General features: G+C 43.5%; 1 protein-coding gene across 1 annotated transcript in view; it reads left to right on the top strand.

Annotated features, from left to right (window-relative positions):
* Window positions 1-7708: 7708 nt before the first annotated feature.
* batf (basic leucine zipper transcription factor, ATF-like) overlaps window positions 7709-14404 on the top strand; it is a 29398-nt gene continuing 22702 nt past the window's right edge. Inside the window, exon 1 of the mRNA XM_061986702.1 lies at window positions 7709-8074. Within this exon, the coding sequence (XP_061842686.1) occupies window positions 8012-8074 (63 nt within the window). The 5' untranslated portion in view covers window positions 7709-8011. The remainder of the gene's footprint in view (window positions 8075-14404) is intronic.

Below are 14404 nucleotides of genomic sequence, written 5' to 3'. Positions count from 1 at the left end.
TTTAATTTTGATGATTTGAAGTGGCAACAAATGAAAATCCAAAATTCCGTGTGTCACAAAATTAGAATATTACTTAAGGCTAATACAAAAAAGGGATTTTTAGAAATGTTGGCCAACTGAAAAGTATGAAAATGAAAAATATGAGCATGTACAATACTCAATACTTGGTTGGAGCTCCTTTTGCCTCAATTACTGCGTTAATGCGGCGTGGCATGGAGTCGATGAGTTTCTGGCACTGCTCAGGTGTTATGAGAGCCCAGGTTGCTCTGATAGTGGCCTTCAACTCTTCTGCGTTTTTGGCTCTGGCATTCTGCATCTTCCTTTTCACAATACCCCACAGATTTTCTATGGGGCTAAGGTCAGGGGAGTTGGCGGGCCAATTTAGAACAGAAATGCCATGGTCCGTAAACCAGGCACGGGTAGATTTTGCGCTGTGTGCAGGCGCCAAGTCCTGTTGGAACTTGAAATCTCCATCTCCATAGAGCAGGTCAGCAGCAGGAAGCATGAAGTGCTCTAAAACTTGCTGGTAGACGGCTGCGTTGACCCTGGATCTCAGGAAACAGAGTGGACCGACACCAGCAGATGACATGGCACCCCAAACCATCACTGATGGTGGAAACTTTACACTAGACTTCAGGCAACGTGGATCCTGTGCCTCTCCTGTCTTCCTCCAGACTCTGGGACCTCGATTTCCAAAGGAAATGCAAAATTTGCATGGTTGGGTGATGGTTTGGGGTGCCATGTCATCTGCTGGTGTCGGTCCACTCTGTTTCCTGAGATCCAGGGTCAACGCAGCCGTCTACCAGCAAGTTTTAGAGCACTTCATGCTTCCTGCTGCTGACCTGCTCTATGGAGATGGAGATTTCAAGTTCCAACAGGACTTGGCGCCTGCACACAGCGCAAAATCTACCCGTGCCTGGTTTACGGACCATGGTATTTCTGTTCTAAATTGGCCCGCCAACTCCCCTGACCTTAGCCCCATAGAAAATCTGTGGGGTATTGTGAAAAGGAAGATGCAGAATGCCAGACCCAAAAACGCAGAAGAGTTGAAGGCCACTATCAGAGCAACCTGGGCTCTCATAACACCTGAGCAGTGCCAGAAACTCATCGACTCCATGCCACGCCGCATTAACGCAGTAATTGAGGCAAAAGGAGCTCCAACCAAGTATTGAGTGTTGTACATGCTCATATTTTTCATTTTCATACTTTTCAGTTGGCCAACATTTCTAAAAATCCCTTTTTTGTATTAGCCTTAAGTAATATTCTAATTTTGTGACACACGGAATTTTGGATTTTCATTTGTTGCCACTTCAAATCATCAAAATTTAATGAAATAAACATTTGAATGCATCAGTCTGTGTGCAATGAATAAATATAATGTACAAGTTACACCTTTTGAATGCAATTACTGAAATAAATCAAGTTTTTCAAAATATTCTAATTTACTGGCTTTTACCTGTAAGCTGTTGAAAATGGAAAGGTGTGATGAGTAGCTGCAGTTGAAGCACCTCCTAATTGTGCTGGCCTGCAGAGGGCGCCAAATGAAGCTAAATAAATGTAATGGCTTCAGTCTATTCCTGCCATAAACCGCAATTATTTTTGGATTAATCGATGCAATGAATACAAAAAAAATAAGATATTTAAAAAATATATTTAGACATATACAGTGGAGTTTGGGCCTTGAGTACACATATTTTCACAAATTAGGACTGTATTGGTTTTATTTGTGTTGGCTCTGTGATGAGGTGGCGACTTGTCCATGGTGTACGCCGCCTTCCGCCCGAATGCAACTGAGGTAGGCTCCAGCAACCCCCGTGACCCCAAAAGGGACAATCGGTAGAAATTGGATGGATGTTTTTAACAGTATTGGAGTTGAATATAATGTCACTTTTATTTGAATACAAACATAAGGACCAAGTCCCACAAACAAGTCTATGAACAATTGTCCCTTTGAATGAGGACGGGGGCTTTTCCCATCATGTGAGACATGAAGACAAGCATAGTTTTTTTCTGAATAGGACTCTTAAAGAACACTATTGTTTCTTAAATGATACTGCATGTGACACTTTTTGCACATTTGGAGGAAAGCCCATATAAATAGCTTTCAATTCGACAGAATCCACTTTCAGTCTTGTTTATCTTGTCGCCCAACACGCAATATTTGTATTGTTTGTATAATCAGCTTCTCTTGGCTGTTTATTGGGAAAAGTCTGCCCTGGTGCACGTCCTCACTATCTGTGCTGGTGGAACATGTTTGTGTGTGGCAGTGCTGTGCCTCCTGCCAAGCAAAGCTGTTTGGGTCCTGATTTTTTTTTTTCTCACAAGAAATCGTGTTCGTGCTTTGCCAAATGCTACCTTGCACTGAGGGCAAAAGAGAAAAACAATAAGATGGTGTGATAAGGCGAAAGCTAAAATAAACAAAAGCATGAGGTACACTTTGAATTAGATGGAACAAATTCAGCTTTTACTAACATTTTTGGCAAAATGGAACCAATTTGGTTTCTTCCATCCATCCATCTTCAACCGCTTGGGGTCGTGTGGACAACAGCTCCAGCAGAGACCCCCAGACTTCCCTCTCCAGAACAACATTAGCAACTTCCTCCTGGGGAATCCCGAAGCGTTCCCAGGCCAGAGAGGAGATGTAATCCCCCCATCTGGTCCTTGGCCTGCCGCGGGGTCTCCTCCCAGTGGGACGTGCATTGAGGACCTCCCTAGGGAAACGCTCGTGAGGCACCCGCACGAGATGCCCGAACCACCTAAGATGGCTCCTGTCACGTTCAAACACTGAGGACATCTATTAAACAAGACAAAAGGCAAGGAATCAAACAGAGACAGAATTCAATTTGGACTCAATATTGAGGAGAGACATGGCCACTGCACTCTCTGTACAGTCCTGCACCACGCTCTGACGGAGAAGGTTTTCGTCTCCTCTTTTATTCAGATGTTCAATGTTCACGCACCAACACATGTCACAGCAGGAATGGGAAGTATGTAAAACAGTCATTGTTTTCGGTCGCTTTGAAGACCAAGAAGAGGATTTCTCGGGCTTGGGCTCTTCCTGGATCCAGCTGGGGCAGGTGTTGGAGGACAATGGATAACCCCTCCCGTCTCCTGACCACAGCAACTTCAAGAGGGCAGCGGGTCGTAAATAGCGTTGACCTCGGTTACCAAATAGTTGGAAGAGAGTTTGAAAAATTTCAAAGAGAGTTCGTTTAACACTTCAAAGAGAGTTCCCCTGGAAGTTGAGCAGATCCTGCCATCTGTCCGTGTTGAAATCACAGTGGCGTTCTTCCTCTTGTTAGGCCTCGAAAGACAGCATTCATAATACAACGTTTCTTTTGTGATAACTTACAATTATTCCAACAGCTCCCTTCCAAGCGAAGGAGCAGCGGCTCTACTCCGAGTCTCTCTCGGGTGACTGAACTTCTCACCCTATCTCTAAGGGAGATGCCAGCCACCCTTCTGAGGAAACTCATTTCGACCGCTTGTATCCGCGGTCTTATTCTTTCGGTCATGACCCACACTTCATGACCATAGGTGAGAGTAGGAATGTAGATAGCTCGGTAGACCGAGAGCTTTGCCTTCTGGCTCAGCTCTCGTTTGGTCACAACAGTGCGACAGAGAGACTGCAATACTGCCCCAGCTGCTCCGATACTCCCAACTGATTTCCTTCTCCATCTTTCCCTCACTCATGAACAAGACCCCAAGATACTTAAACTCCTCCACCTGGGACAGAGTCTCGTTCTCTACCCGGACTATACAAACCATTGGTTTCCTGCTGAGAACCAAGGCCTCAGATTTGGAGATGCTGATCCTCATTCCAGCCGCTGAACACTCGGCTGCGAACCGATCCAGTGAGAGCTGAAGGTCACGAACTGAAGGTGCAACCTTTAGCCCCTCGAGACGTATACCCTCTCCGCCATGGTCACGACTCTGCCTAGAAATCCTGTCCATGAAAATGACAAACAGGATAGGTGACAGAGCGCAGCCCTGGCGGAGACCAACCCCCACTGGAAACGGATCCGACTTGCATCCAAGCACCCGGACACAACTCTCGCTTTGGTTGTACAGAGATTGGATTGGTTTCCCTCACCCCAAACTCCCTCCCAATTTGGTTTCTTGAGGAGATATTTTGGTATTACAAAAAGGTAACCCTGACATATACAAACCCCGTTTCCATATGAGTTGGGAAATTGTGTTAGATGTAAATATAAACGGAATACAATGATTTGCAAATCCTTTTCAAGCCATATTCAGTTGAATATGCTACAAAGACAACATATTTGATGTTCAAACTCATAAACTTTATTTTTTTTTTGCAAATAATAATTAACTTAGAATTTCATGGCTGCAACACGTGCCAAAGTAGTTGGGAAAGGGCATGTTCACCACTGTGTTACATGGCCTTTCCTTTTAACAACACTCAGTAAAGGATTGGGAACTGAGGAGACACATTTTTGAAGCTTCTCAGGTGGAATTCTTTCCCATTCTTGTTCACGAGTGAGGGAAGAGTGGATGGTGAGATCGACAGGCGGATCGGTGCGGCGTCTTCAGTAATGCGGACGCTGTATCGATCCGTTGTGGTGAAGAAGGAGCTGAGCCAGAAGGCAAAGCTCTCAATTTACCGGTCAATGTACATTCCCATCCTCACCTATGGTCATGAGCTTTGGGTTATGACGGAAAGGACAAGATCACGGGTACAAGCGGCCCAAATGAGTTTCCTCCGCCGAGTGGTGGGTCTCTCCCTTTAGAGATAGGGTGAGAAGATCCGCCATCCAGGAGGAGCTCAAAGTAAAGCCGCTCCACATGGAGAGGAGCCAGATGAGGTGGTTCAGACATCTGGTCAGGATGCCACCCGAACGCCTCCCTAGGGAGGTGTTTAGGGCACGTCCGACTGGTAGGAAGCCACGAGGAAGACCCAGGACACGTTGGGTAGACTATATCTCCCGTCTGGCCTGAGAACGCCTCGGGATCCCCCGGGAGGAGCTGGACCAAGTGGCTGGGGAGAGGGAAGTCTGGGCTTCCGTGCTTAGGCTGCTGCCCCCACGACCCGACCTCGGATAAGCGGAAGAAGATGGATGGATGGCATATGTATATATGTGTGTATATACTAGAGATGCGCGGATAGGCAATTTATTTCATCCGCGTCAGAAAGTCGTCAACCATCCGCCATCCACCCGATGTAACGTTTGATCAGAACTGCACCCGCCCGCCATCCGCCCGTTGTTATATATCTAATATTAATTAAAAAAAAAAAAAGGGTGAAAACTACGCGAATTGCACCTTGTGCAGACAAGATTTTTCGATGGGACACGGAGGAATTAGCGATGTAAAAGACCACGTTGGGACAAAAAAACACAAGTCTAATGCCATTGCTAGTGATACAAGTGGAAAACTTTCAACGTTTTTCGTCGCCCAAACAGATTCTTTGGATGTGATAAATGCCGAAGTTTTATTTACGGAGGCAATAATTGAGCATGGACTTCCAATCGCACTGGCTGATCACATGGGACAGTTAATTGTTTGTGATGCAACCTTTAAAAATCATTACGCGGTGATCGCGATCCCAAAAATAAACTTTTTTTGCATGATAATGTCCAGAAAAATTCGCTTTATATTACTATAGAGTCCTTTTAACGAATGAGTTTGATGGTTTATCACAAACCTTAAATGAAAGAAGTCCTTTGTTCTCCTGCACCATGCATGCGCGATCCTGTCGGCTGTATTTCACAGCACGACATACTGTAAAAAGTGTTTATACTGTTTATACTTTCAATTAACAAATTGAAGTCTTGTGAAAGGTTGACAGGATAACTGGCATTAACTGTCAAAATAATTTCAAACTATTGAAGTTAGCTTACAGAATAAACATGTCAATCAACCCATATGATTTTTGCTGTAATATTTTTGTTTTGAAAAGTCACTGTGACTGATAGAAAAGTGATGGTTTTAGCAACATTTTAACCTGTCTGAATGCTAATAATCATTTTGCGTCGGGGGGCGAAGCCCTGAACCCTCCACCAGGACTTTGTCCTGGACCTACCGGGGCCTGTGGCCCTTGGACCCTGGCTACTAGGTTTTTCTGATTTAAAAGTTGGCAGGTATGGTGAGGTTATAAAGCTTTTGCCTGTTAAAGAAAGGAGACTGATCCAACGCAGCACAGACTTGCGCGTGCCACGCTGTCACGACCCAAACGCACACCAGTGCGCAATCATATGGGAGCCGCGCTGAGCGCACCTCCAAGCGCGTCTCGCTGCCGGCGACGGCCAGGTATGGGCCCGACGCTCCAGCGCCATCCATTTTCAGGGCTAGTTGATTCGGCAGGTGGGTTGTTACACACTCCTTAGCGGGTTCCGACTTCCATGGCCACCGTCCTGCTCTCTATATCAACCAGGGTGAGCCCCACCCCTTTCGTGAGCGCACTGCGCGCGGAGTGACCCCTGTTACGCGCCCCCGGCAACAGGGGTGGCGGGCAGGTAAGCTGCGCGGGCGGAGCGCGCGGAGTGACCCCTGTTACGAGCCCCCGGCCACGGGGGTGGCGGGCAGGTAAGCTGCTTACCTGCTGCGCGTGACGCCGGCCGCGGCGAAGGCGGACGAGGCGGGGTGTCGGTGCGGTGGGCGCGGTGGTGACCCTGGACGTGCGTCGGGCCCTTCTCGCGGATCGCCTCAGCTACGGCTCCCGGTGGGGCCCTCTCGGGGGAAGGGGCCTCGGTCCCGGACCCCGGCGAGGCGTCCCTTCTCCGCTCCGTAAAAGTGTCCATCTCTTTTCTTTTTTTTTCTTCTGTTGTGGCATATGCTGCAGGTGCCTGCTCGTTTTTCGTATGTGGGTAACAACATTTAACTATGTATATATATTTACCAATTGGTTTAACTGCCACCCGCAAAAAAAAAAAAAAAATATCTAATTAATCCGCCCGACCCCACCCGCGAGCGGATAAAATCTTATTTTTTTTAATTTCATCTGCCCGATCCGCGGATAATCCGCGGACTCCGCGGTTGTGTCCGCAAACCGCGCATCTCTAGTATATACTGTATATGTATATATACTGTATATTACGTTTGTTTGTGTACGTGGGTGTGTGTGTGTACACACACACATAGGTATATTTATTTATGTATGTTTTTATTTCTATTTTAATTTTCTATTATATATTCTAACTTTCTATTTTAATTTTTTTTAAAGTTTTTAACAATGTAAAGTGCGTTACAAATGTAATTATTATTACGTGTATGTGTGTTTATATGTATGTATGTATGTATTCATATATTTATATGTATATATATATATGGTAGAAAATGGATGGCTGGATAAATGTATATATATACATATGAATGTGTATGTATATATGTATGTACTATATATAAATATATTTGTATTTATATATAAATATGTACACCAATGTGTATATATATGTGTGTATTTTTTGGGAAGTCAAAATGACATTTTAACTGTAAATTGTGAGGTGTTGTTTTCATTTCTGGTTACCCAAAAGTGTGGGTGTATTTCTACTTGTAGCTGAAGTGTGATGTTCAACCTTTTAATGTAAAAGTACGCTCGCGTGTTCTCTGGAAAAGACCATGAAAGCGTGTGAATATAAACGAAGTCAGTCATCCATGAGATGTTTTTTGTGGGGGATGCTCGGCCCCTTGAGGCTTTACCCGAAACATGCAGTTTCACCCAGCCAAAAAAACAACGAGGAAGGGAATGTCCACGATGTCATTTCCACTTCTCACACACGTGTGTGTGTGTGTGGACTTCACACCACGACCTGCTTCTTTTCCACTCATGCAACTTTCTTTGTCTTATCAGAAACCACATCACACTCTGCCAACCAGACTGAGAGAAAGAAAGCGAAAGAGAGCGAGTGAGAGAAAAGAGGGAAGAACTAGGACTTATTACTCATTAAGTGGTCATTCTTGTCAGCACTGACACTCTCTCTCTCTCTCTCTCTCCCCCCCTCTCTCTCTCTCTCCCCCTCTCTCTCTCTCTTTGAGGCGGTCGCTGGTGGCCATGGCTCAGGGCTCTGACAGCAATGACACAAGTTACAGGTCGCCGTCACCTGGAGGGAGGCAGGTACGTGCACACTTCTATTCTCCAGTGCTCTTAGTTAGTGTTCACGAAGCAAGGAGGAAGCTGCATCATGGCGCTTCCACACATGGACAGGCGTGACTCGCCTCCATGGCGCACTTCACTTTTTTTTATCAATTCATCACTGGCTTGCTTTTGTGTGAATGACTTGTAGACTTGTCGGGAACAATGTGTGTCAAGTGCTGTGTCACATTTGGCACTCTGCAGAAGAGACTACCTCCCAATTGGGCAAACCGTGGTATTATATCTTGTTAAGAGTAGTCTGTGTGCAGCTATACACTGAACATGTCTAAATGCTGTCTGCACAAGTGAGTACTAACATACAGGTAAAAGCCAGTAAATTAGAATATTTGGGAAAAACTTGATTTATTTCAGTAATTGCATTCAAAAGGTGTAACTTGTACATTATATTTATTCATTGCACACAGACTGATGCATTCAAATGTTTATTTCATTTAATTTTGATGATTTGAAGTGGCAACAAATGAAAATCCAAAATTCCGTGTGTCACAAAATTAGAATATTACTTAAGGCTAATACAAAAAAGGGATTTTTAGAAATGTTGGCCAACTGAAAAGTATGAAAATGAAAAATATGAGCATGTACAATACTCAATACTTGGTTGGAGCTCCTTTTGCCTCAATTACTGCGTTAATGCGGCGTGGCATGGAGTCCATGAGTTTCTGGCACTGCTCAGGTGTTATGAGAGCCCAGGTTGCTCTGATAGTGGCCTTCAACTCTTCTGCGTTTTTGGGTCTGGCATTCTGCATCTTCCTTTTCACAATACCCCACAGATTTTCTATGGGGCTAAGGTCAGGGGAGTTGGCGGGCCAATTTAGAACAGAAATACCATGGTCCGTAAACCAGGCACGGGTAGATTTTGCGCTGTGTGCAGGCGCCAAGTCCTGTTGGAACTTGAAATCTCCATCTCCATAGAGCAGGTCAGCAGCAGGAAGCATGAAGTGCTCTAAAACTTGCTGGTAGACGGCTGCGTTGACCCTGGATCTCAGGAAACAGAGTGGACCGACACCAGCAGATGACATGGCACCCCAAACCATCACTGATGGTGGAAACTTTACACTAGACTTCAGGCAACGTGGATCCTGTGCCTCTCCTGTCTTCCTCCAGACTCTGGGACCTCGATTTCCAAAGGAAATGCAAAATTTGCTTTCGTCAGAAAACATGACTTTGGACCACTCAGCAGCAGTCCTGCTGGTGTCGGTCCACTCTGTTTCCTGAGATCCAGGGTCAACGCAGCCGTCTACCAGCAAGTTTTAGAGCACTTCATGCTTCCTGCTGCTGACCTGCTCTATGGAGATGGAGATTTCAAGTTCCAACCGGACTTGGCGCCTGCACACAGCGCAAAATCTACCCGTGCCTGGTTTACGGACCATGGTATTTCTGTTCTAAATTGGCCCGCCAACTCCCCTGACCTTAGCCCCATAGAAAATCTGTGGGGTATTGTGAAAAGGAAGATGCAGAATGCCAGAGCCAAAAACGCAGAAGAGTTGAAGGCCACTATCAGAGCAACCTGGGCTCTCATAACACCTGAGCAGTGCCAGAAACTCATCGACTCCATGCCACGCCGCATCAACGCAGTAATTGAGGCAAAAGGAGCTCCAACCAAGTATTGAGTATTGTACATGCTCATATTTTTCATTTTCATACTTTTCAGTTGGCCAACATTTCTAAAAATCCCTTTTTTGTATTAGCCTTAAGTAATATTCTAATTTTGTGACACACGGAATTTTGGACTTTCATTTGTTGCCACTTCAAATCATCAAAATTAAATGAAATAAACATTTGAATGCATCAGTCTGTGTGCAATGAATAAATATAATGTACAAGTTACACCTTTTGAATGCAATTACTGAAATAAATCAAGTTTTTCCAAAATATTCTAATTTACTGGCTTTTACCTGTACGCCATCAAATGGCCGTTACAAATTGGGAGTTCAAATATATTTTTTCACATTCAATATGTTTTTTACAATTATTTTAGTTTTGACAGTACCACCTCCGACTTTTATTGATTTTTAAATGTGCCAAAAAATAGCCCGCTTTGTACACTAGTGACAAATTGAGGTGATTGAATGGCCAGCAGTGCACACCTGTGTTTCTGTAAAGTATTTATCCAGCCCGGGTCATGTGGCGACATAAATGATGGCATTTTGAGAGGTATTTATTGAAGTAGGACATCACTGAAGGCCTGGGTGGGAAATGCACGGCCCGCCACTGCTACACAGAGTGGTGGTAGCATCATGGTCTGGGGCTGCACGAGTGCTGCCGACAATGTGAGAGCTGCGGTTCATTAAGGGAAACATGAACATGTGTTCCAACACACATCCGTTATTGTGTGGAGATGTGGCGACACCAGCAGGTACACCTGGTGGGAACATGTCCAATCAGAAGCCCCCAAAAAAGCAGCAATAGCTGACTTGGTGGCATTACACTTATTTTACTATAACGTTTATTTTAAAGTACTAGATGCACAATGACATGTACGTTATCTTTAACACCATCCTGCACATATACACAGTCCTGGGAACTTTATGACTCTTTCTTTAGTGTGTATGCACGCCTGTGCTGCTGGAACACAACACTCATAAAACTATTCCACGTTTAATCTGCAACATGTACAGTCAAGTGTACACTATTTCTAAAATCAGCATGCACTACTTACAGATGTGTAAGTTACCCATGTCTTGGCCACTAATACACCCCCATACCATCACACATGCTGCCTTTTACACTTTCACCCTAGAACAGTCCGGATGGTTCTTTTCCTCGACGTCCACAGTTTCCAAAAACAATTTGAAATGTGGACTCGTCAGACCACAGAGCACTTTTCCACTTTGTATCAGTCCATCTTAGATGAGCTCGGGCCCAGCGAAGCGTTTCTGGGTGTTGTTGATAAATGGCTTTGGCTTTGCATAGTAGAGTTTTAACTTGCACTTACAGATGTAGCGACCAACTGTAGTGACTGACAGTGGTTTTCTGAAGTGTTCCTGAGCCCATGTGGTGATATCCTTTACACACTGATGTGGCTTTTTTATACCTGAGGGATCCAAGGTGTGTAATATCATGGCTTACGTGCAGTGATTTCTCCACATTCTCTGAACCTTTTGATGATATTACGGAGCGTAGATGGTGAAATCCCTAAATTCAGAGCAGCTCCTCCATAGTTGTGTATCTTTTACAATCAAGCAAAACACAACAAAAATGTAACAAACAGCAGAATATGAATGCAAAGTGTAAGGTTTCTCATAGTCATTCACATCGACATCCCACTGGGGTGAGTTTTTCCTTGCCCTTATGTGGGCTCTGTACCGAGGATGTGGTTGTGGCTTGTGCAGCCCTTTGAGACACTTGTGATTTAGGGCTATATAAATAAACATTGATTGATTGATTGATTGACAGTTGACATACGTCACACAAACGCCACCATTTTATTTGTGATTGTTGGTCCAAAGCTAATGAAGATTTGGGCAAAATGAGGCTACTAAGTCATATTTGTGTTGGTTCTGTCCTTTCTTATGTTTATTGAGCAGCCAGGTGCCTGCAGGTCACTAAACACTGCAGGCATGGAGCCAAATAGGGCTGTAAAATGATACTTTCATGAAATAAAAACATGTTTTATTGTAAGTTGGAGAGCTGGAGTGTGTTTCCAACTACAGTACATGTCAAATGTTAGGACACACCTTCTCCTTCAATGTGTTTTCTTTATTTACATTGTAGATTGTCACATCAAAACTATGAATGAACACATGTGGCATTCTCTCCATGAGCTTCAAGAGGTAGTCACCTGTATTGGTTTTATGTGTGTGTGTGTGTGTGTGTGTGTGTGTGTGTGTGTGTGTGTGTGTGTGTGTGTGTGTGTGTGTGTGTGTGTGTGTGTGTGTGTGTGTGTGTGTGTGTGTGTGTGTGTGTGTGTGTGTGTGTGTGTGTGTGTGTGTGTGTGTGTGTGTGTGTGTGTGTGTGTGTGTGTGTGTGTGTGTGTGTGTGTGTGTGTGTGTGTGTGTGTGTGTGTGTGTGTATATATCCATCCATCCATTTCCTACCGCTTATTCCCTTCGGGGTATGTATATATATATATATATATATATATATATATATATATATATATATATATATATATATTAGGGCTGCAGCTAACGATTATTTTTCTATCGATTAATCTATAGATTATTTTTTCGATTAATCGGTTAATCTATAGATTATTTTTTTCGATTAATCTATAGATTATTTTTCCTTTTACCGATTATTTTTTTTATTTAAAATGAAGAGGGAAAAATAAATGTAGGCCAGTTTTTTCAAAAGGCATGGCTTTTATTTACAAAAAAAAAAGTATGGCCACTCAGTCAACATTGACAACAACATGACAAAATATTCTGTAACAATGTAAACATTTAAAACTTTTAACATTTAACAAAATTAAAAGTAGCTTATTTGCTTTTTAATGTGCAAATATAAAAGTAAACATCCAGTGCAAATCTTAATATTCTGGAATAGTATAAGCATTTCAAAAGTAAAAGTATTGCTTATTTTGCTTTAAAATGTGCAAAAATAAAGATAAACATCCAATACAAAAAAGTGCAAAACGGAAATATTCTGTAACAAGTGTAAACATTTCAACAAAAGTAAAAGTATTGCTTATTTGCTAAAATGTGCAAAAATAAAGCTAAACATCCAATACAAAAAAGTGTACAGTGTAAACATTTCAACAAAAGTAAAAGTATTGCTTATTTTGCTTAATAACACAACAATGATAGTATGATTAAAGTGAAAGTTAATTGTTGGTTTGTACATAGTATATGTAACTGTTAATGTTGTAAAAGGTATTTGCACAACTAATTAACGTTAGCGTTTGTGACACGTCTTGTGCCGTGGGGTTCTTTCAGGACCGACAGACTGAACGCCAGACGGCTTTGCCAGGTTTACAATCTTTTAATTTTACACAAAGTCTTTTCTCTTCCAACTCTTTTCTCTTTCTTTCCTCGCTTTTCAGCTCCTCTTCCTCGCTCGCTCGTCGTCCCCTGTCTCTTGCGGCGTCGCTCCCGGCGCGCCCCGCCTCGCCGCTCGCTCGCCGCCGCCGCCTCTCCACAGCGTTAAAGAGGAGCGCGTCTTTGTAAACACTGAACAGGCACGCCAAACGCGCCTCTCAGAGCAAACGGTGCTTTAGTTTATGAATTTACAACGCAGATACAAATGACACATTCATGTTTTTGTGTAATAATGACAACGTATACGCACGCGGACGATTGACTTGTTGATGGTGATGGCAAGAACGCTGTCGGGGGTTTTCTTTTCAAATGTTTGTTCATAGCCGTTGTGCTGCTATGATAGGCCATTTCCGCTCGACACAGTGTGCATACAACAACATTATTAGGCCGTTTATTGAAATACTCCCACACTTTTGACGACTTTTGGCGTGCTTTTTTCCTCTCGCTCGCATCGTCTGCTTTGCGCTCCGCCATGACAGTAGTGTGACGTAAATATGCGACGCGCAGACGCACAAAAACGGCGTCGACATATTTACGTAACCGATGTCGACTACGTCGACGCGTCGTTTCAGCCTTAATATATATATATTTTTTCTACATTTTCTACCGCTTATGTGTGTGTGTGTGTATATATATATATATAAATATATATATATATATATATCAATATCTCAGTGACGTGCGGTGAGGTTGATGGCTGGTGAGGCACTGACTTCATCACAGTCAGATTTACAAACATATGAACCCTAAAGAGTATCTTATTCACCATTTGATTGGCAGCAGTTAACGGGTTATGTTTAAAAGCTCATACCAGCATTCTTCCCTGCTTGGCACTCAGCATCAAGGCTTGGAATTGGGGGTTAAATCACCAAAAATGATTCCCGGGCGCGGCGCCGCTGCTGCCCACTGCTCCCCTCACCTCCCAGGGGGTGAACAAGGGGATGGGTCAAATGCAGAGGACAAATTTCATTACACCTAGTGTGTGTGTGACAATCATTGCTACTTTAACTTAACTTTAACTTTACACATACAAACTGTAGCACACAAAAAAGCACATTTAATAAATAAAACGTTATTATGGTCTTACCTTTACTTATAAATGAAGTCCATGCGCCGCTGTTGTGCTGGAAGAATACACCCCCTGACGGGAGTGTTATATCAACTAAAGTCCTCACTTCAACTTTCCACGTGCAAGATTGAATCTATTTAAAAAAGTGTAACCGAGGGTTTATAAATGTGGCCTATACTGTATGAAACTACAAAATAACAAACACGGAGGCTCCAGTTTACACGAGGACCACTTTATTTACCT

The sequence above is a fragment of the Nerophis lumbriciformis genome, linkage group LG26 (genome assembly GCF_033978685.3).
Source record: "Nerophis lumbriciformis linkage group LG26, RoL_Nlum_v2.1, whole genome shotgun sequence".
Taxonomy (NCBI): Eukaryota; Metazoa; Chordata; class Actinopteri; order Syngnathiformes; family Syngnathidae; genus Nerophis; species Nerophis lumbriciformis.
Note: the sequence above shows the minus strand (reverse complement) of the source record. Positions and strands in the feature narration are given on the sequence as shown.